This window comes from Cupressus sempervirens, chromosome 8, assembly GCF_028749045.1.
Source record: "Cupressus sempervirens isolate cs-2001-9-10 chromosome 8, ASM2874904v1, whole genome shotgun sequence".
Taxonomy (NCBI): Eukaryota; Viridiplantae; Streptophyta; class Pinopsida; order Cupressales; family Cupressaceae; genus Cupressus; species Cupressus sempervirens.
Window position 1 is genome coordinate 16,212,647 of NC_143125.1, and position 21,247 is coordinate 16,233,893.

At 35.5% G+C, this 21,247-nt stretch overlaps 1 protein-coding gene across 2 annotated transcripts in view; it reads left to right on the forward strand.

Moving 5' to 3' along the window:
* Positions 1–20,969, forward strand: part of LOC149541362 (uncharacterized) — a 42,353-nt gene extending 21,384 nt beyond the window's left edge. For both annotated transcript variants that reach the window (XM_089796627.1, XM_089796626.1), the window contains exons 4-12: positions 5,287–5,345; positions 5,440–5,494; positions 5,598–5,646; positions 19,037–19,198; positions 19,380–19,450; positions 19,577–19,637; positions 19,757–19,845; positions 19,972–20,256; positions 20,404–20,969. In XM_089796627.1, the coding sequence (XP_089652753.1) occupies positions 5,287–5,345; positions 5,440–5,494; positions 5,598–5,646; positions 19,037–19,198; positions 19,380–19,450; positions 19,577–19,637; positions 19,757–19,845; positions 19,972–20,256; positions 20,404–20,556 (984 nt within the window). In that variant the 3' untranslated portion in view covers positions 20,557–20,969. The remainder of the gene's footprint in view (positions 1–5,286; positions 5,346–5,439; positions 5,495–5,597; positions 5,647–19,036; positions 19,199–19,379; positions 19,451–19,576; positions 19,638–19,756; positions 19,846–19,971; positions 20,257–20,403) is intronic.
* Positions 20,970–21,247: the final 278 nt, after the last annotated feature.

Below are 21,247 nucleotides of genomic sequence, written 5' to 3' on the forward strand. Positions count from 1 at the left end.
GCATCAAATTCAAGTATCATTGTTCAACTAATGGAATAAAAATCTATTAATATTCTAAGTTCTTCAATCTTCATCTTCTTCTTCTTTGGCATTAGTTGACTCAACAATAGAGCTAAGGCCAATGGGATCAACAGCAACAACAATGGTATTGGCATCTAGTTCTTCAAAAAAACATAATGACAATGAGAGGCCACAAAAAATGACAATGAGAGGCCACAAAAAATGACAATGAGAGGCCACCAATTGCATTTCATTGCAACCTTTTAGGGTTGTGGATGCCAAAAACTAATTAGAATTTGCAAAAAAATCACTTCATTGCCTTCTGTGGGGCCTAGAAAGCACGTGGTTCAAATTGCTATAAATTAGGTAAATAAAAGTTACCTAAACCTAAATATTGAACAAAATAATAATATGATGAACAACACAAATATACGTGGAAAACCCCAATTGGGTAAAAACCATGGGAAAAGGATTAGCAACCTTTTATTAATCACCAAAAATGTACATAAAAAATTCAGCTTACAAGTTTGAAAACAAGCTTATTATATAGACGTGGAAACTACCAGAGAAACTGTCCAAACCTAATCTCCCCATTAAAAAGATTTATTTAATTATTTGATCTCACAACTAACAATCTCCAACTTGAGATCAAATAGTGGACATTATTTATATTTTCTTGCTGCTGATCCAATTCTAGGCTATTTCATCATGTTTGTATCAAACCAATCAAGGCTCTACAAAGATATTGCTTATCCCTTGGTAAAATTTTTGCTAACATATTGGCCGGATTATCTTTGGTGTGTATTTTCTCAAATCGTAGAAGACCATCATTGAGCACTTGTTGAACCCAGTGATATCTAACATCAATATGTTTTGTTTTATCATGAAAGGCTGGATTTCTAGCAAGATGAATTGCACTTTGACTATCGCAATTCAATACATACCTTGTATCAAACCTAGTTCTTCCAAAGACCTTCTCATCCATAGCATTTCTTTTCTCGCTTCAGTCTGTGCAACATATTCAGCCTCTGTGGTAGATAAAGCCACTACTTTTTGTAACCTAGATACCCATGAGACCGCAGTTCCTGCAAATGCATAAATATATCTTGTCATAGATCTTCGAGAATCTATGTTCCCTGCCATATTAGCATCTGTATATCCTTCCAACAAGATATCAACATCCTGAAAACACAAACAATGATTCACTGATCCTTTGATGTATCTAAGAATCCATTCAACAGCAGCCCAATGTTCTTTGCCTGGATTTGCCAAAAACCTACTTACAACTCCCACTGAATATGCAATGTCAGGCCGTGTGCATAGCATAGCATACATAAGACTTCCTACTGCAAGGGATATGGAATTTTGACATTTCTTCCTTTTTTCAATAGTGGTAGGACATTGATTAGATGATAATTTAAAATGAGAAGCAAGTAGTGTACCTATACGCTTTGCATCAGACATATTAATTTTTTCCAATATTTTTTCAAGATAATGTTGTTGTGATAGACATAATTTTTTGTTCTCTCTATCCCGGGTAATTTGCATCCCCAAAATCTTTCTTGCTGGTCCCAAGTCTTTCATTGCTAAAGCCTGACTTAATTCTTCTTTTAACCTTTTAAATCATCAATTTATCTTTTCCAGCAATCAACATGTCATCAACATACAATAATAAGACAATGAAATTGCCATTTTCTTCTCTTTTAATATATACACAATGATCTGCATGTAATCTTTTAAAATTATTATTAATAAAAGAGTCAAATTTCTTATACCATTGTCGTGGGGCTTGTTTCAACCCATAAAGACTCCTTTTTAATTTGCAGACCAGACTCTCTTTACCTTTTCCAATAAATCCCTCTGACTGCTTCATAAAGATCTCTTCATTTAAATCTCCATGTAAGAAAGCTGTCTTGACATCTCTAATTGTAAATCTAGAGCGGCAACAAGACCAAGTACTACTCTTATTGATGTCATTTTGACAACAGGGGAAAATTTTTCTATAAAATCAATACTCAGTTCTTGTTCAAATCCTTTCACCACAAGTCGTGCTCCTTTCACCACAAGTCGTGCTTTGAATCTTTTCTGATTTTCTTTCCCTTAATGTTTTATGCAATACACCCATTTGTTCTTTAGAACTTTTCTTCCATTTGATCTTTCAACCAAATCCCATGTCTCATTATCATGTAGAGATTTTATCTCTTCTTGCATAGCCTCTTTCCATTTTACACAATCTTCATCTTCACTTGCTTCCTGAAAACAAGTAGGTTCACTTTCATCTGTTAGTAACACATATTTGGATGCAGGATATCTTTGTGAAGGCCAATGTGCCCTACTTGATCTGCGAGGTTGTTCTTATACTTCTTGTTGGCATCCCAGGTTTTCGTTTTGTTGCAAGAGTTGTTCATTGTTTGCTTGCAATGGTGGCTTATTTTCCTGTTGTTTTTCAATTGGAATTCCAATATATTGATTCTCCACACAATTTTTACTAATCTCAAACATTTTTTCTTCATTAAAAATAACATCCCTACTAATAATCCTCCTTTTTGAAGGATCCCACAACTGATAACCTAACTCATTATTAGCATATCCCAAGAAAATACATTTAAAAGACTTTTCATCCAACTTGGACCTTTTTTCATTAGGCATATGCACATATGCTTCACAGCCAAATACTTTCAAATGAGTATAGCATAGATCTTTACCAGTCCATACCTTTTCAGGAATACCACCATTCAGTGAAGTTGTGGAGAACAATTTATTAAGTAGCAAGCTGTATTGAGAGCCTTTGCCCAAAAATATTTTGGCAAACTAGAATTTGAAAGCATACTCCTTACTTTCTCCATTATGGTTCGGCTCATTCTTTCAGCTGTTCCATTTTGTTGTGGGGTACCAGGAACTGTTTTAATGTGCTTTATCCCATTTTTGCTGCAATACTCTTCAAATAATTTAGAACAGTATTCCCCATCATTATCTGTTTTAATACATCTCAACAATTTTTTAGCTTATCATTCAGCAGCCATATGAAATTTCTAGAAAATATCTAAAACTTGATTTTTGCTCTTATAGGATAAGCTCACACCTTCTTTGATGCATTGTCAATAAAAGTTACAAAATAAATTGCTCCTCCAAGAGATTTTACATCAATTGGGCCACATACATCAGAATGTATCAACTCTAATATGTGTGTATGTCTTATAAATGATACCCTTTTTTGTCTAACCATAACACAATGTTCACAAAAAATAAATTCTGTACCTTTTATTCCAGGTAAAAGTTTTTGTTGGGCAAGAATTTTCAAACCTTTGTTATTCACGTGGCCAAGTCCTTTGTGCAACAAATCAGCGCCAAAATCTTCCTCTGCAACAGAAATAGTGTTTGATCTTTGAATCTTTGGTTTTAATCTGTAGAGAGAGCCTGATTTCTGCCCTTTCGCAACAACCAATGAACCTTTTCTAATTTTCCATCCTCCTTTCCCAAAGGTTGTATGGTAGCCTTCATCGTCTAACTTACCAGATGAAATCAAATTCATTCCAAGTTCTGGTACATGCCTAACCTGTGTCAGCAATATACTACAACTCTCTTCTGTTTTTATTAGAATGTCTCCTATCCCTTCAATATTACAGAGACTTTTATCACCCAAGCAAACTTGACCCATATAACCAGATCTATAAGAAATAAAGTTTTCTTTGCTTGGTGTAACCTGATAGGAGGCTCCAGAATCTAAAATCCAATCATTATCATTATTTGAAGTAGAAAGACATACATCCTCATAAGGTACAGTAATTAATACCTCTCCTTCTGATAGAATAGCAGTAGTTTCCTCATTATTATTGGTTACCTTTTCCTCCTTTTGTTCCTCCTTTAATTTCCAACAATACTTTTTGATATGGCCAGGCTTTCCACAATGGTAGCAGGTTATTCTTCCATGCCTAGACTTTCACCTCCCTCTTGAAATTGATTGCTTGGAATTATTTCTATATGACTTTCTTCCACGATCAGATATGGTTAATGCCTCCATATTTGGCATTTCCTCTCCCATAGATCTCCTGTGCATTTCTTCATTCAACAAATTGTTAGAAACATTGTCAAAAGACAATTTACCTTTTTGCTGCATTACTTATGGTGACAACTAAGTTTTGCCAATTATCAGGCATAGAACTTAAAAAGTAGAAGTGCTTTAATTTCATCATAAAAAATAATTTTAAATGATGTCAATTGATTCAACACAGTGTGCAACTTATTTAAATGTTCAGCCACTGAACTTCCTTCCTTCATTTTGAGATTAAATAATCTTTTCATAAGAAATAATTTATTAAATGCCATGTCTCGTTCATATAAGTCATGGAGTTTCGTCCATAATGACGCAATTGTCTTTTCTTGTGAAACCTGAAAGTATACTGCGTCTGCCAAAAACTGCCGAATACTTATCATTGATTCCATTGAATCACCTGGAAATAAAACTTATGCACACCAAATCTGCAACAATGGCTTAGCAAGGCCCTGATACCAATTGATGTAAATTAGGTAAATAAAAGTTACCTAAATCTAAATATTGAACAAAATAACAATATGATGCACAACTCAAAATATCCGTGGAAAACCCCAACTCGGTAAAAACCACGGGAAAAGGATCAGCAGTCTTTCATTAATCACGAAAAATGTACATCAAAAACTCTGCTTACAAGTTTGAAAACAAGCTTATTATATAGATGTGGAAACTACCAGAGAAATTGTCCACCGAACCTCTTATGAAAGCTAAAATGGTTCCAAACCTAGTCTCCTCATAAAAAAGATTTATTAAACTATTTGATCTCACAACTAACATAAACTTGGTTTGATTTTTTTGGCCTGATAACCAGAAGGCAAAAATTGGAACCCTTCCCGAACTGGACTGTGAACTGGACCCGAACTTCGAACCAGTTCGAACTTCTGCGGGTCTGGGGGGTCCAGGGACGAACCATGGTAACTTGGGGATCTTATACCCAAAACTGTTGTCTTGCTTGACAGTAACCTATAAATCTACCTGTATCTTTCACCTTTCAGCATATATGGTGCTCCATCTCCCCCCCCACCAGGTAATTACTATCTTCTATAACTAGTATAAGTATATTCTATAACCTATGTAATATGGATAGAACATCCTAGCCTTCACCCTCTTGTTTAGAATCACTTGCAAGGACCTGTTGCAGTAGTATCATTTGAAGTTAGATAATGAAGGGAAAATCTGAGTTTGACAAATGCACAATGGTTTTAGTGACTGCAAGCATGTTTTATTGACTACAGGCAAAATTTGTTCCCAAAGTACCTCAAAGGAGAGTGAAGAAACTGGCAGCAGTTAAAAAGTATAATTAAAATCTCTTCCAAAATAATTATCTTAAATTTAACAATCTTGGTGCTCCATGTTTTTAAACTGTTTTTTTAATCTTCTCAATGCAGAGAGCCTGGAGAAAATTCTGAAGCAGAGCTGTTGGACTTTCTGAAACTTATGAAGGTACATGGTTCTAATTCTGAATATCCAAACTTCAGCCTTCATCTGATTTCTGCTTTATGATCATACCAGCTCTTAATCTTATTCTGGTCAATTAACTCTGCAGCAATCAAAAGAAGAACCTGGGCAGAGAGGACCTGGAATGAATAAAAAGGGTAAGTATTCCACTTCCTGTATTTCTCTACGATTTCACTTCCTGTATTTGTCTAAGGATTCCCTTGTACTCAGTTGCTTCAATATTTAATTTTTCCACAGGCAAGTGTAACAAGCAGACCTCTCATTATATCTCTGCCGGAGTCTCGTAAACAGATTTAACATCAATATACTAAAAAGTAAGGAATATAAGTGCGAGTTCAAAATGTAGCTATTCTGGAACAAGTTTGGAGATGCTATTTATTGAATCATTTGAATCATAAAATTGAAAAATTTAAATTATACAAACAAAAGAAATTTGTGAAACAAATGATTTTGGTTTCAAAACGAATCATCTTGTTGAATTTGGCTTGGGTTCTGTGTTTTTAGAATATAAATCTAGGGGGTTCTTTAGTGGCCTGTGGCCAAGAAAGAAGAAACCAGGAAACATACAAAATGAAGAGCTACAGAAAACCAGGGAAAGTGCCCGTGCCAGGGTTATAGAGAAGAAACCTAAACCATTGCTACGTTTAGTTATTGAAATTTGATTCAGCAAGAGGTAGACTAATTCCTTTGCTACCTGATCTCATTAAGAACTATAGTCAGATTAACTGGTCTTTTTCAGTTTAGGGACGTAATCTGCTTCTAAACAGAATAGAACCTGAAAGAATTATGTTTACCTGAAAGAATTATGTTTACTAAGCGAGAAAAAACACTGAATCAGAAACAAATAGATGTTGTTTGAGAAAAATAACAAGAGGAAAGCAAAACAGGAAATCAATTACAATAAAGAAGTTGGCTAAGAAATTGGGAGCTGGATTGGATGCTAGTCCCAAGTGTGGATGTTGGTATGACGGAATCAATCAGATTACAGATTTACTTTGAAAAATGAATCTAGGGACTCCCAAGATTACCAGGGATGAAGTAAAATAACAGAAACGAATTATGTTATTTAAGAAATTGATAGAAATGAGAAAAGAACAAAATGGAAGGATATTGCCAAACTGCCAAAAGATTTTCCAGGTGATAACGTGTAGCTAAAGAAGATGAGGGTTTTCTTTTGTGGCTAGACCTTTCCTTCAAGTCAAGTCCCCAAATTGTTTTTTCAACTCATTATGTAAAAGAGTTCAACCCCACTTGGGATCTTGACGAGAAAGATTACTTATGAGTGGCGAGTAAGTGTAAGGCTAGATTGTCAGTGGCACAACTCAGAAATGGGTCTCATCATCCAAGGACGACATAGGCGGATTGACAGTTCCCAAAGAGACTTGGGCAGAAAAAACATTTGTTTCAGCAACTAAGGAGTTGTTGAAACTGAATGTTAATTGTAGATCTTTTTTAGAGAATAAATCTGAACACCTGAAGAGCAGTTCGTAATATCCTATTTTATGAATCCTCTTGATGCCTTTTGCTTTGCTGATAATGTAGATCAGACGTTGTCTGATTTCTTTGCTATTATTGAAGACTGATGTACGACAGACTGAATGACTTTATGAGATTGATGACTGCTGGAAGAGATACGATGCTAATGTGATTGATTGTAGTCTCCCAGAGTCATCGGAGAGTATTTGTATTACAGCTGGGGGTCATGATCATGAATGGTTGAAGTGCCACGAGGAGTCACACCCATTCATGATCGTGACTCCTTTTAAACACAATCTATATAATTGCCGATTCATATTATGCATCGATTCAAAACAGCTGATACATATTAGTTAAGAACTTATATATAATGTGATAGACACACACACACACACACACACACACACACACATATATGTATGTGGCAAAATCACACTTATATATATGTTCATCCATCATTATTTATTTCAAGTGCATCATACAAATGCTTCAATTGGATGAAGCTATATTCTTAACACTCCCTCTTAGGAGGATTGAATGCATACTTCCTAGTAATGATGCATACTTCCTAGTAATAATGCATACTTCCTAGTAATGCACTTGAATCAACCATTATCACTATTCATATCTATTCCGGAACTGAATGCAGTGATAATCACCATATCAGGATATTCAATACATTCCTGGATTTTAACCCCAATGTAATCAACCTTGATACATAGCAACAGGTCAAATTATTGTTAAGATCGTCACCTTACAGTAGTGACCTCAAACACATGAAAGATCGTCACCTTTCTTGCCTCAACATATCCCCAATATTGCAAGTCATGTGTTCCAATCATTAGGAGACACATAGCAACAGATCAAATTATTGTTAAGATCGTCACCTTACAATAGTGACCTCAAACACATGAAAGATCGTCACCTTTCTTGCCTCAACATATCCCCAATATTGCAATATTGATTTTATTGAATATTCAATAATAAATTTACAAAATGTTGAATTGCATTTTGGTCATAACAAGTTTGTTCCTGAAGTAATCACATTTCAACCTAGCAAGAGGTTTAGTGAAGATGTCATCCTTTTATGAAAAACTGGGTTAACTGATAGTTTAATGCGACTTTGCTTGTCACAATGAATTATAGTGGAGTCCCGGTGCTTCACTCCTGTGAGCATCACCTAGATCCAATGAGTGCTAAGTGTTCCATTTATTATCATGAGAGATGGATTCATGTTGAATCACTACTCATGAAACATGGGTCATCGAGTTTGACTCAAAAATCACACAGTTAAATCCTGATATTCACATCACAACTTAATATGCTGTTTTCAATCTTGCTATGGAAGGAAGTACGTGATCCCTTACAACATCAATTATAATCTTTTTAACTTTATTGTTATGTCTTTTCCAAGTTGTTTTTTCTGATTCTTCTTTAGGCATTTTAATGTCTTCTTCTTTAAAAGACTCTAATTCGAGTTCTTCAAGTAAGGCTATAATTCAAATTTCCCATGAAGAGAAGTTTGCAGCCCCTTCCAATCTGTCTTCTACTTAGATTCCATTCACCATTTTGATTTAGATATAGTTTGATTTCTTTAAGGCAAAGAACAATCCTGAATACTTATTTTTCTCTAGTTAAGCTCTGATACCATGTTAATTGTAGATCTTTTCTAGTGAATAAATCTGAACACCCGAAGAGCAGTTATTAATATCCTATTTTATGAATGCTCTTGATGCCTTTTTCTTTGCTGATAATGTAGATCAGATGACATCTGATTTCTTTGCTATTATCGAAAACTGATGTAGGACAGACTGAATGACTTTATGAAATTGATGACTGCTGGAAGAAGAGATACGATGCCAATGTGATTGATTGTAGTCTCCCACAGTCATTGGAGAGTATTTGTATTACTGCTGGGGGTCCCCCGTGGCAAATGCCACGGGGAGTCATACCCATTCATGACTATGAATCCTGTCAAACTCAATCGATATAATTGCTGATGCATATTATGCATCGATCCAAAACAGCCGATACATATTAGTTAAGAACGTATGTAACATATAATGTGATCGATACTAGTATATATATGTGTGTGTGTGTGTGTGTGTGTGTGAAAATCACACTTAAATATATGTTCAACCATCATTATTAATTTCAAGTTCATGATACAAATGCTTCAATCCGATGAAGCTATATTCTTAATACTGAATGACGCTTCATTTTTGAGTGCACTGCTTACCAAGATATCCGTGGATGGTACAAGGACAACTTGAAGGAGGTTTGTCTAAATGAACTTTTTGAAGAGGAAAGACTTCACAAAACTGCTGGTTTCTTTATGAAGATTCATAACCGGAGAGCATATATCAAGAACATGGAGATGACATAAGCTTTGATACTGGATCCCTTAGACTGATGGTCTCATGCTTGTCATTAAGATTCCTTCATATATTCATTGAACCTCCATAGATAGCCAATACTTTGAAAATAATGAAAGAAAGTGTGTGTTCTTTAATACTAAGTGTATTAAGGAATGAGCGAACAGTAACAGTGCTAAAAAGAGTGCAATAAACTGAGAATAAGAATGCAAGTGAATGACAATGTATTCCCACAATAGCTAAGGCAATAGCATAAGGGGATCAATAGCGGTGACAACGGAAAAAACAAAGAATAAGTTAGAGCAAAGTGAAATGCAAATAACGTCATAAAGCTTTCAGCAAACAGAGGACTAAATAGTTTTTGCAATTATTGCCTCTACACTTCTCGTGAATCGGACAAAGTGCTGGATAACCTAGTATGAAATCACAGTGTTAGTATAGAGAGCTGTTCAATGATGGAGAATGATGGAAGAGCATTCAAGTTGCAAGAGGATTTAATGAATGAGGAATTGTTTGAAAATGAGTCAAAGAAGGGGTGAAGAGAAGGGCAATTGGTTGTTTAGGTTCTCTCCAAAGTGGTTACTTGCCAACTGGAAATATGACAGTGTTAAAATGCCTAGAAACAATCATAGAATGATGAATTGTTGCAGAATACTAGGGCATTGAGTGCACATCTGCAAGTTACACTAGTGCCTGAACAATTCTGGCTTATAAAAAGTCCAGCACATTAGAGATAATGCAAGACTGACACTTGTGACACAATGGAAATGCCAAGCTGTTGACAAGGAGAGGGGCAAAAGGTGGGAAAAAAGGCTAAAATACACTATGCAATTTTAGGCATTACATTTTGCCCTCACTTTAGCAGGCTTATGAACTATACTAAATATGCATGATCAAGTAAATAGAAATACTAGAAAGTAAATATATTGAAACGCCAAAAAAGAATACTGTAGAGGATGTAGAATCTATGAGTGGGTAATCATACTCCTTGTCTGAGAACCTACAAAATTAAATACATGAGATAATAAATTATAAAACCCTTGAGCAAGGAAAAAAGTTTGAACAGCATAAAACATTCACAAAACAATGGATTAGACCAATATAATTTGCGTAACAGATATGTTAGCAAAATTATATAGCCTAAAAATACATGTCAAATTGAAATTGGGCTTTCAACCTTTGATATTTCCTAGCATTGAATATGTAATATATAGTTTTTTTTGCCTCTGTTGGAATATGTTGGGATTATTTATGTGCATGTGGTGATGTCACTTAGTGGGAGTAGATTCGGAGTGGTGTCATCCTACATTTAAGGATGCAAGGATGACATGTCGCCTTTTTTAAGGAGATAGGTGTACCACTTTGTGTAAGTTATTCCTTGTCATTTGGTAGTTTAACTATGATAGGAATTATGGGAATGTAATGGTTGAAAATAGAAGTTGTCATGTCAGGTGAATGATTTGCTTGTGAATGTGATGTGCATGTTGAGTTTTACATATGCGCATGACTTACATAACAAGAAGGCATTTGAGTTTTGCATGTTGCATGAAAGGAGACACTCATGGATGCATTGTGGAATTTGGTATGCATGCAAGTGCTAAAGACTTGCCATGTGGTCTTTTTAGGTGTCCATTTCTAGTACCATCCCTTTTTGCTTTGTAAACTCTATAAATATGGATGTTTTCTGGAGGAGTGTACATAGAAAGACAAAGAGTGGGGGTAGTCGTATTTGTAGCTAATGAAGTGTAATGTCCCCTTCTAAAGCATGATCAGTTTTCAAACAATTGGTCCTTTTTTTGAGTTTTCTTGTAGGCTAATTGGCGAGTAAGGAGGACTCCAGATTTCTTGTAGAGCACAAGACGAGTCTTGTAGAGTTGTTGGCAGTGAGCTTAGTTAGCCTGGGTGTGCCTGGTGATGCTTTTAGACTTGATTTCTGACTTTTTGGGAGCTTTCCAAACTTTTTGGAGAAGTTTGCTATTTTTAGAAAGTCACCGAGTTTCTTTGCATCATTGCCCTAAGACTTGAAGTTCACTTTGATATGGTCAAAAATTGCAATGTTGTTTCAATTTGATATTTCCACATCTTGGTTAGATTATTGAGTTATTAATATTTAAGAAAACAACTTATTCTAATAGATTATTAAACATGTGTTAAGTTGTGCAGTAAATGGTTTGTGTTGGCAAAGGGGTCTTATTTTAGTGTCATGTTTTATTAAACAGGTGTTAAGTTGTGCAGTAAATGGGATGCATAGGCAAAGGGGTCTTTTTAGACATTGGGTTATAATTTCTTTTGAAAACAAGAACTTTGTGGATGAAAAACAGGATTGTCATTTATGTTTTCCCTCTAGAAAAGTTTTAAAGGAGGATGAGAGCTCATTTGGAAGGCTAGGCATGGTATACTATTTGCTTCTACATATGGAGAAAACCTGTGTTCACCTTGAAATTTCTTCAGGATCGAAACCTTTATGAGATTGCTGGGTTTGGGAATGAAAGCCCCCTTTAGCTGATTTTGAATCTTCAGTTTTTGTTGCAAGTATTGGCAATTTTGATGTGTTTTGATATTTTTCTGTTACTAGTGTGTAGTTATGTTTAGTTTTTTAGGAGTAAATTGGGAGTTAAATTGTTGTTGACTGTACATCCTTGTCAGGTTGTACCATTCATGACCTGGCCCCAATATTATGGAGCCTTCTTTATGGGCATCATGTTTCCCTCTCCCGGCTGTTTTCGCTGCTAACAGTAATATTGTGATGGCCATACAGTTTTAAAGGAGCAGATTGAAGTTGTGATTTGTGAGGGTTGTACTGTAAGTTGGAGTGTCCATGTGAGGGAGGTGTGAGTTATGGACTGAAGTGCTGCAATATTTGAAGGTTTCTAATGTTAATTTTTGGCATTCAGCTTGTTGGAGGAAAATCCTATCAAACATGAATTGAAATTTTGGTGATATGACAAGCTTAAGGGGGGCAGACGGTCCTATGTTCTTTCTGTAACAGCATTGTAGTTACTAGTTTCATATGTTCTTCTAATGTGATTTGGTGAAGCTTGGGTGTGTTTTGAGATGGTGTTTCAGCCTATTATCAATTTGAAATGCGGGGCATGAGTTTGTTGTGTTTTTGTGCAATTTCCTTGTTTATTAGATCTATTTGTAGTGTGGTACATTTGATATCAGACCTGCAACGTACTCTACTATCATTCATCAAAGGTACTCCACTGTTTGGGTTCTTCTTACATTGATTATACATGTTTACTCAGCTTATTATGAAGTGTTGTAGGAGTTACGTCTGTTGTATTGTATTTGATATATCATTGAAATACGTTGGAATTGGGTAATCAGAAATGACTTGGACATTGCAGTGTATGTCATTTTTTCTTGAAAATTTCCAAAAAAGGAGGTGATTATCCTATGAAGTGTTGCTAGAATAAAGATACAAAAGAAATGTTGGAAGTTAATTTATCGCAATCTTGCTATTGAAGATAATATATGCTAGGCCTCTTTTCTTGATGGAGTTTTTTTGCACAAAAGGTTCTCCAAATGCTGTGTTGTGAAACGTTCTTCTTATGTTGCTGATTTATATATCATTCTTTATGCTGCTATCTTATGGTGATATAATGCTAATTTTTTGGTATTTTATGTCCATCTAATATAGGTTTGTCAAGCATGTTGAAGTGGCTGATTTTAGCATGACAAAGAACTTAAATATCTCTCTGGTTTTTTTTATTAAGGTAACTTATTTTTCAGATTTACATACAAGCTCAGATATACATATTGTAATGGTCTAAGCCTTGAATCATTGGGTTAGAGATTGAAAAGTTCCCAACAATCCAGAGGCTCATAAAAGGAGACATATTGGGAATGATAAGAATAAGGGGTCCATTGATGGAGCCAGGACTATGTCAATCCTGCTGGGGTTCCTTTTTTGTGGAGCTGGAGGAAAGACAAAAGGGGTTTGAAAGTGGAAACTCTTAATGAGGAGAAGGGGTAACAAATCAAAAGGTCGTCACATAGAGGGATGCTCATGATCAGCATTCAATAAGGCAAACCCACTCTCGAGTTGTAGTCTGGTGGTGCTGCAGTGTGAGCTAAGGATAAGATGGTCTTCCAACATGGGTTGTTTTTCTTCCTTTGTTGGAGAGATAGGAGGGAAAAAATAAAGGCAAGAGGATAGGTAATTACAGGGGTAAAGGGAGGTTCACTTATCACGAGTTGTTTTCCTCAGGCTATTGAAGATGTAGTAGGAAGAAGTAAAGAAACGATAAAAAAGGTCTGGGGGAACATAATTCACTCTAGAGAACTTCAAAACCTCGGGGAATAGGGGGCCATCCTCGTATGGATTGCTTTCCTCGAGTTGTTGGAGGGGTGGAGGAACAAAAGCCATTGATGGAGGTTGAGATACCATTTGGAGGGAGTAGCTATGGAGTACGGGACAGCCTCTCAACAAGAAGGATGTGGTTCACTTTGAACTTGTAGCATCCGGTTACTCTGCACCTAGCTAAATTTAATATTCTAGTTATCTGTTTGTTTATCTAAATCTATTCTTTTAAAGTAAATCTCAAGTTTTGAAACTATTATTAATTACTGAATATCAAACTTTATTCTACCGTTTAAGATTTCTAATTTCAACCTTAATCTAAAATAATGTGAGAAAACTACTTCTAAGATACTTAAAGAATCTATTTTTGATACATCTATTTACATGGAAAGGAATCTTTCAGCAGAATAAAAAGAACCTAAATAAAACAGAGATACGTACTTTTATTTCTTGAGAGACTTTTCCATCTAATTGTCCAAGCTCTGACTTTGGTGAGAGGAAAGCATTATCATGGGCTTAACCTCCCAACCGCGGACCTTTTTACTTATCCCCACAGGTTCTAATTAAATAGAACAGCCCTCCCTACCCTGAGGTCAGGCTTGGGATGTTCATCGATCCAGTCATCGGAGTACTCAGGTGGGTTGAGGTCCCATCAGCTATTCAATTGAATGGCTGAAGTATCAGGACAACAACGCGATCTTTTTTTTTGTTGTGGCATGAATGCCCCTTTATTCGTCCTGGCCAGGGATTTCAGAGGTGGGTTTTGTAACCCGATCTCCACCGCTCAGCTTGACAATTAATTATCAAAGTGGTTTACATGAGCAAATCAGATTATTGAAATTAGTTATTAACATTTTTCCTTCTTTTCTTGTATCAGGTTCATCTACACCACCACCATTATCAAATCCTTAGATTGGTGATTCCTTGATGCCTGAACTCCTTAAATCTTATTCATAAGATTATGATTTTCATTCTTAGAGTTTCCCTGGTTGTTCAGTGTTAATCATATTACTGATTCTGATTGATTAAAAAAAACAATCCATGACACAATGCTACAGATTTAAGATACGGCCTGTCATTGCTATAGTTCTATATTCAGAATAGCAGTGAATATCAGATAAATAAAAGAAGATCAGAAGTCTTAATATTTGCCTAAGCATCATCTACTTGATTGCTAAACAGCGTTTACATCTCAGCTGATTTTCTATCATTACGATGAGCACAGATGTGATGATACAACTCAGTATTCATTCTGTTCTAATTCGACTCAGAAATAAAGAAGACATAAATAATGGAACCCGTGAGCAAGGAAATGTGAATGTTATTAAAACACCTTACTTGTCTATGCTTTTGCTGAGTGCTCTGCTTATTAAGTCTTCTATATAGTCTGGATCCTAACTCACAAAAATGGGCTTCACGTCTGCTTCAAAAAAAATGAATTCGTGACTCACCAAACAATACTGCAGACTAATGATACTTAGACGGAATTTTGGGAGATCTTTTAAAGGAAAACCAAAACTACGGCAGGGAGAGTTGCTTTCACTTATCCCACTCGGCTTTTGGTTAATTAATTCCGACTACCATGAAGAAGACGCGATCAGGCAGATGCATTGATACTCCCCTATAGAAAGTGACAAAGCCTGAATAAAAAGAATTGCGGGCTGGCTCTTCATCTCCTGCCGTTATAAGGTTGGAAGACGTTTAAAATTCCCACCGATTGAGAATATGAAACACTGGGACAAGAAAGTGAAAGGTTTTATTACGATTTAATGTTATATGGTTATTTTGGTTAAAATATAGTTGGATATATTCAAAGTGACATTATTGTTTTGGAGATCCCATTATAACGGTGCCACTTTGAAGTTATTTGATTGTGATTCTAACCAAGATAATGATATAATATCAAATGATATTATGTATTTAATAAATAAAGGTAAGAACTTATTTATTTGATTTAAAATCTTGCATCTTTATTATTATTATTATTATTTTTAGCTCATGTAATCATTCCACTTTGATCTTTAATTGTCAAGCCTATCAACCTTGCCAAGGCGTCTTTTGATCAAACCTGATATTCCTGATAACTAGGTCACATGATAGTCCCAATTTCCCGATGACCTCATTTCGTAATGCTTTCCCTTCCTTCTTGAGTCCTTATCCTGTAACCTTCAAGACAACATTCTCGCAAAAGAAAACTTCAATTGCACAATTAATAATTTACTAATGTAGTAGGAATTTCCATCATAAATAATAATTGATTGAATAATGGTTAAAACTATATTCTTTTCTCATGGCTACAAAACAGTATAAACTCAACGGCTATAAACTGTATTCACGACTAGAAACTTAAATCCATTTCACATGAATATAATGACCAAGTTAAATCCGTTTCACATGAATATAACGATTTATTGAATTTAACGACAAAATAAAAACTAAATCCATTTCACATGAATATAACGACTAAAAACTAAATCCTTTTCACATGAATATAACGATTTATTGAATTTAACAACAAAATAAAAACTAAATCCATTTCACATGAATATAACGACTAAAAACTAAATCCATTTCACATGAATATAACGACTAAGTGAATATAACGACTAAAAACTAAATCCTTTTCACATGAATATAACGACTAAAAACTAAATCCGTTTCACATGAATATAACGACTAAAAACTAAATCCGTTTCACATGAATATAACGACTAAAAACTAAATCCATTTCACATGAATATAACGACTAAAACTACTTCGATCATGAAAATCTTATTTTGGTTCAATGGCTATAAAAAAAAAAATTAGGGCAAGATTTGGGATGTAACAGAACTTCTCATAAGATCTGAAAAAATGTCTGCTCAGGGTTGAAGAGGCTGTCTGGGTGTACGCTAGAAACCTATAAGTAAGCCAAGTAAAAGATTTCATGTAATGAAAGTGATTTAAATCTAGTCCGGTGGATCGTATGTATTATGCACAATGGAGGGGATTGCTTGCATAGTTGCTAAACGCGAGTGGCCCAAATCCACATGAAAGTGATCTAAGGTAGGGATGACAGTGAAGGGGATGTCTACAATCTTTGGTTTAACCTGGATGGAAAGGATGATTGAGCCCAAGGTAAGCATGGAGTGGCCTTTGCACATTCATCTATAGACTTTCAATTGTTTGTCTTTATGCAGCTCTTGAACATATAGAAATTCCTCAATAATATTACCCGTACTAATGGGATCAATGGGAATTTTTTAAACAAGTTTTCCCTTGATTTTAGTTGGTATGCATAGAGGTTGTCATATATGTTCATGGACATGTCGACAAAAGAAAAGGAAATGATAGGTTTGGGGATAGATCACTCTAGATATTGAGGGTAGGAATCCACCATTCCGACCATGTCTTGGATAGCAGGCATATAATTGTGAATATCATGTCTGGGCAAAGGAAAAGCAAGGTCAACAAAGTTAAAAGAGCGTGTGAGAATGAATTGGCATATATTTGAGGTCTTGATTGAGTTTTATTATGGATTTACTACTTTTGTCATTTACACCAAGACTTGGATGGTGTTTGCATGAATGGGATCTTGCACTAGGTGCTGAAGGCACGAACATCTGTCTATGTCATGTCTAGGAGCTTTGTGATCTTTTTTAATATTAAATATAGAGTACAATACATGATACATTATGAGGAGCTGTGCTCCATTAGTCCAAACTGTTAGACATCATATAAAAAGATACAGATTACATAAACTACTATCCACCGAATCTGATGCCACAGTACCAAAATTAATTACATAGCATTGTAATTCCAATGACCCTTTAATATTTGAATTGGTTTCAGCATAGTCATACTTATATGTGCCATTAGGGGGCACATTATTGTCCTCAGGATCAACATCTTTGACAATGGGTTGGTAGTATGTTTTCTGTCCTTGGCTCGTCAGTCTCTAGAGGTTTGGTGATATTCTCTCTTTCCATGTACTCCTTTAACACAATCATCTCCTTTTCATTTAATTTATCTTTGCACTGGAGAAAAAAACTGGGTGCCCTTTATCTCTGTTTTGTACAAAACCATGATTCCCTCCAGAAGAACTATAAACCCATCCTTGGGGGTCTTCATAACAGCAAAAACCTGCAAAGCAATAGTAAGAGAGGTGAGTTTGCTCTTGAACTTAGTAAGGCATCTCTTTTTGCCTTGGAATACCTTCTTCCGGATGGTCCATAAGATTTCATCAGTCAGCAGAAAAGACTTTAACGTAATTAGCAAGAATTTAATTATAATCAATGTCATCTTTACAATTCCAACCAGAACAACTGCCTAAAGAAAGGACCACAAGCTTCTAGCAAAATGACGTACAAAAATAGGTGCTCAAAAGACCTAAACACACTACAAAAGTCACAATTCCTAGCAGGCAATCCAAGCGCAGTAAGCTCCTGATCAACATCAAGCTTTTGAAGCAAATAACCATCTAAAACAAGCCTTTTTGGCTGCCCCAGATATGCCCAAGCCTAGCAGCTCGAACATTTTCAGAACAATTTAAGTGCCAACATTTATTAATTTCATTCAGTTACAAATTTACAACCCTTGTATCAGAAAGAAGCAAATAAATCTTTATTACAGTGATCTCATGAAGGAAAGAACCATCTTTCCAGGAAACATAACTAAGAACATCGTCTTTGTCAGTCAATGCAATGCGGGGGAATATTTTAATGCTTTACACGTCACAGAAAAAGTTGTTCTTTGAGTCTTAGGAAGGTCAATTCTGACTCTGATTTTTTCCCAACTAAGTAGGTTCTTACCATTCAGAATGTATTGAAATTATTAAATTATTAATGCCTTTTGATTCTCAGAGCTTTGGAGAACAGCCTTTTGTTAAGGGAAAAGGCTTATCATTCCTTATACCTTCCCTTTTCTGAATGATCCAGGATTCCAAAACCATTGTTAGAACGATAGGGAGTTTTCAAGCTGAACTTTCCTTCAATTTTTTTGTCAAAAATCAATTTGGTTCATTAGTAATTGTAGTTCTGATTCTAGCATCCTCTCTAAAAGTTTTTACAATATTATGTCCAAGGTTCTAATTTAGGCTGTACTATAATAAACTATTTTTTGATATCCAAATCTTAGTGCCATGTTTGGCACAAGATTAAGCATGACTATTTTACTATTATCTAAAAGTAAATTGTTACAATTGTTGATATGTTAATTTTTCTAAATACTTGGTTTTGCTAGGTTGATTGTGTTTGGGACATACTATTTTTCTATATTTGATATTTATAAGTCTATAACACAAATAATTTATTGGGATAGTCTCAGACTATGTCAAACTGCTATGCTGTATTTTTAAATTGAGTAATGATTGAAGTTATTAATGTGTACCAGTTGCACCTGTACGAGTTGCATTTGGGTATGGATCAAGTGGCTCCTTTGGAAGACCAGTACCAGGCTTTTCCAGGGGAGGAGGTGGAGGTGGAGGTGGAGGTGGTGGTGGTGGAGGTGGTGCAGGAAGCTCTCGGGGAGTGGACAAAAAGCCATCAATCGATGGTATAAATGGATAACTCTATTTCAAAATTATTCTGCCTCTGAAAAATAATACAAGTTAGAATTTGTTTTTCTATTATGTTAGTGCTGCCCGTGTAAAATGGATATTTTCTTTTTCCTTTCTAAGGATCTGATATTTTTATTTGTTCATTCTGGCATTTGTTTGCTTAACTTTTCTGCTCAGATGATGCCTATGAAGGAATGCTTATAGATGACAAAACTGGAAAACGATCAAAGCAATATGATGAACCCATGGTAAGCTTCTATTATGTGTGAACCTACTATGGCAAATCTTTGAACTCCTCCAAATTAATGCTGGAACCTTTACAGAGTGACCTTTCAATTTTCTGATGGCTAGTTTGTCAACCTTATGTCCTGCAGGACTATTCTACGTACTATCCTATTTCTCTTCCTTTAAGAAAGCCATACTCTGGAAAATCTGGTAGTGTTCTTTTTACATGTTCTTAAAGAGTTCCTACAGCACATAAGAATAAAAATTTGTTGATGGAGATGTTATAGTTCTAGTTGTATTAATGGTTAATATGTGTATATTATTTACAGAGATGCTAGATGAAGAAGAATTTGGGGAAGGATCAACTAACACATTTGACGAGGATACCATAGTCCCGGCAGAAGAACTTGACTTATGGGTTTGTTACATGGGATTAATTATTTCTGCGAACACTCAACCTTGAACTGCAGATTTCCATCTGCAACTTATTCTTGTACTTCTGCGACCTTTCATGTTTAACACTTTTTTAATTGTTTGCTTGCAGAACCAGAGCACCGATGACAAAATTTTCTTTTTCCAGCTTCCAGGTTCACTACCATTAGGTAGGTTACCTGTTGTCAAGGCCGAGAATGCTACTGAAACTAGTACTGGTGCAAATGGTAAAGATGTTAGCCGGTCAGATGATAAGTCAGCTAGTAGCTCTGGTGGTTCAAGTACTAGTAATGAAGAAAGTTTTATCCTTGAAAGGCTGCCAGCGGGATTCATGGGGAAACTGCTTGTATATGAGAGTGGTGCAGTAAAGATGAAGCTTGGTGACATACTCTTAGATGTAAGTAACTGTTCCCATGCTGCTTTTTCTGTATTCAGGTACTTGAATTTGTTTTGTGCACGTTAGATCTGCTATGGACATAATATTCTTCTTCACGCATATATCTGGTTCAGCGTCCTGACTTTTTTCCCCACAAAATTGCTTCAGGCTGTACCTGGATCTGAGTGTGTTTTTGCTCAAGATGTTGCCGCTATCAATTCAGTTACCAAAGAGTGCTGTTTTTTAGGTGATATAAACAAGCGAATAACATTAGTTCCAGATGTGGACAGCCTTCTTGAAAACACAGTTGACGTAGGGTGAACCTGCTCTGCAGTATATGTGACACTTGGAAAAAAATTGCAGTTCAATATCTTGTGTGAATCTCAAACCAAAGGACACTTGAACTGCTGCTTGAAAGCAGGAATGCCTTTGACACAGATTAATTATAATCTATTCTCGAAGCATTGGATTTGCAGAGAAATCCAATCCAAGCCTATGCTGTGAGCTTGAAGCTAAAATATTTTTGTGCAACCCTTGTTTATTTCAATCAAAGGAATAGTTCATTATAATGATAGTTTCTCGAAATTGGTCTTCTGGTAACTGAACAGACCCCTTTGAAGAGCATCTAGAAAGCTCTTCTTCTTAACCAGTATTCTTAAGATGTGACCAGATGATTTGTGGTTTCCCTTTGACATGATGTATATTATTCTTATAAGCATTCTATTCAAAGCTAAGTAGTATGAATCATTGACAAGCAGAATAATCAATGAACAAGCAAAATAATCAATTTTTTGAGGCATTGACAAACCAAAGTTTACAACATTCTTTGAATTTTACAGGTTTCAGACAGGGAACGCCAACAGGTACAGAGTCCATCTATCCAGGAGTGCAACATTATCCAACAAAGAATCCTTGCACAGAGATCCCAAAATCTTAGTTTGACGGAAGTTATTTAACCTCAATCATAGAGTAACTTCCCGAGTTATATCTTGCAATATTACATTTCAGATGT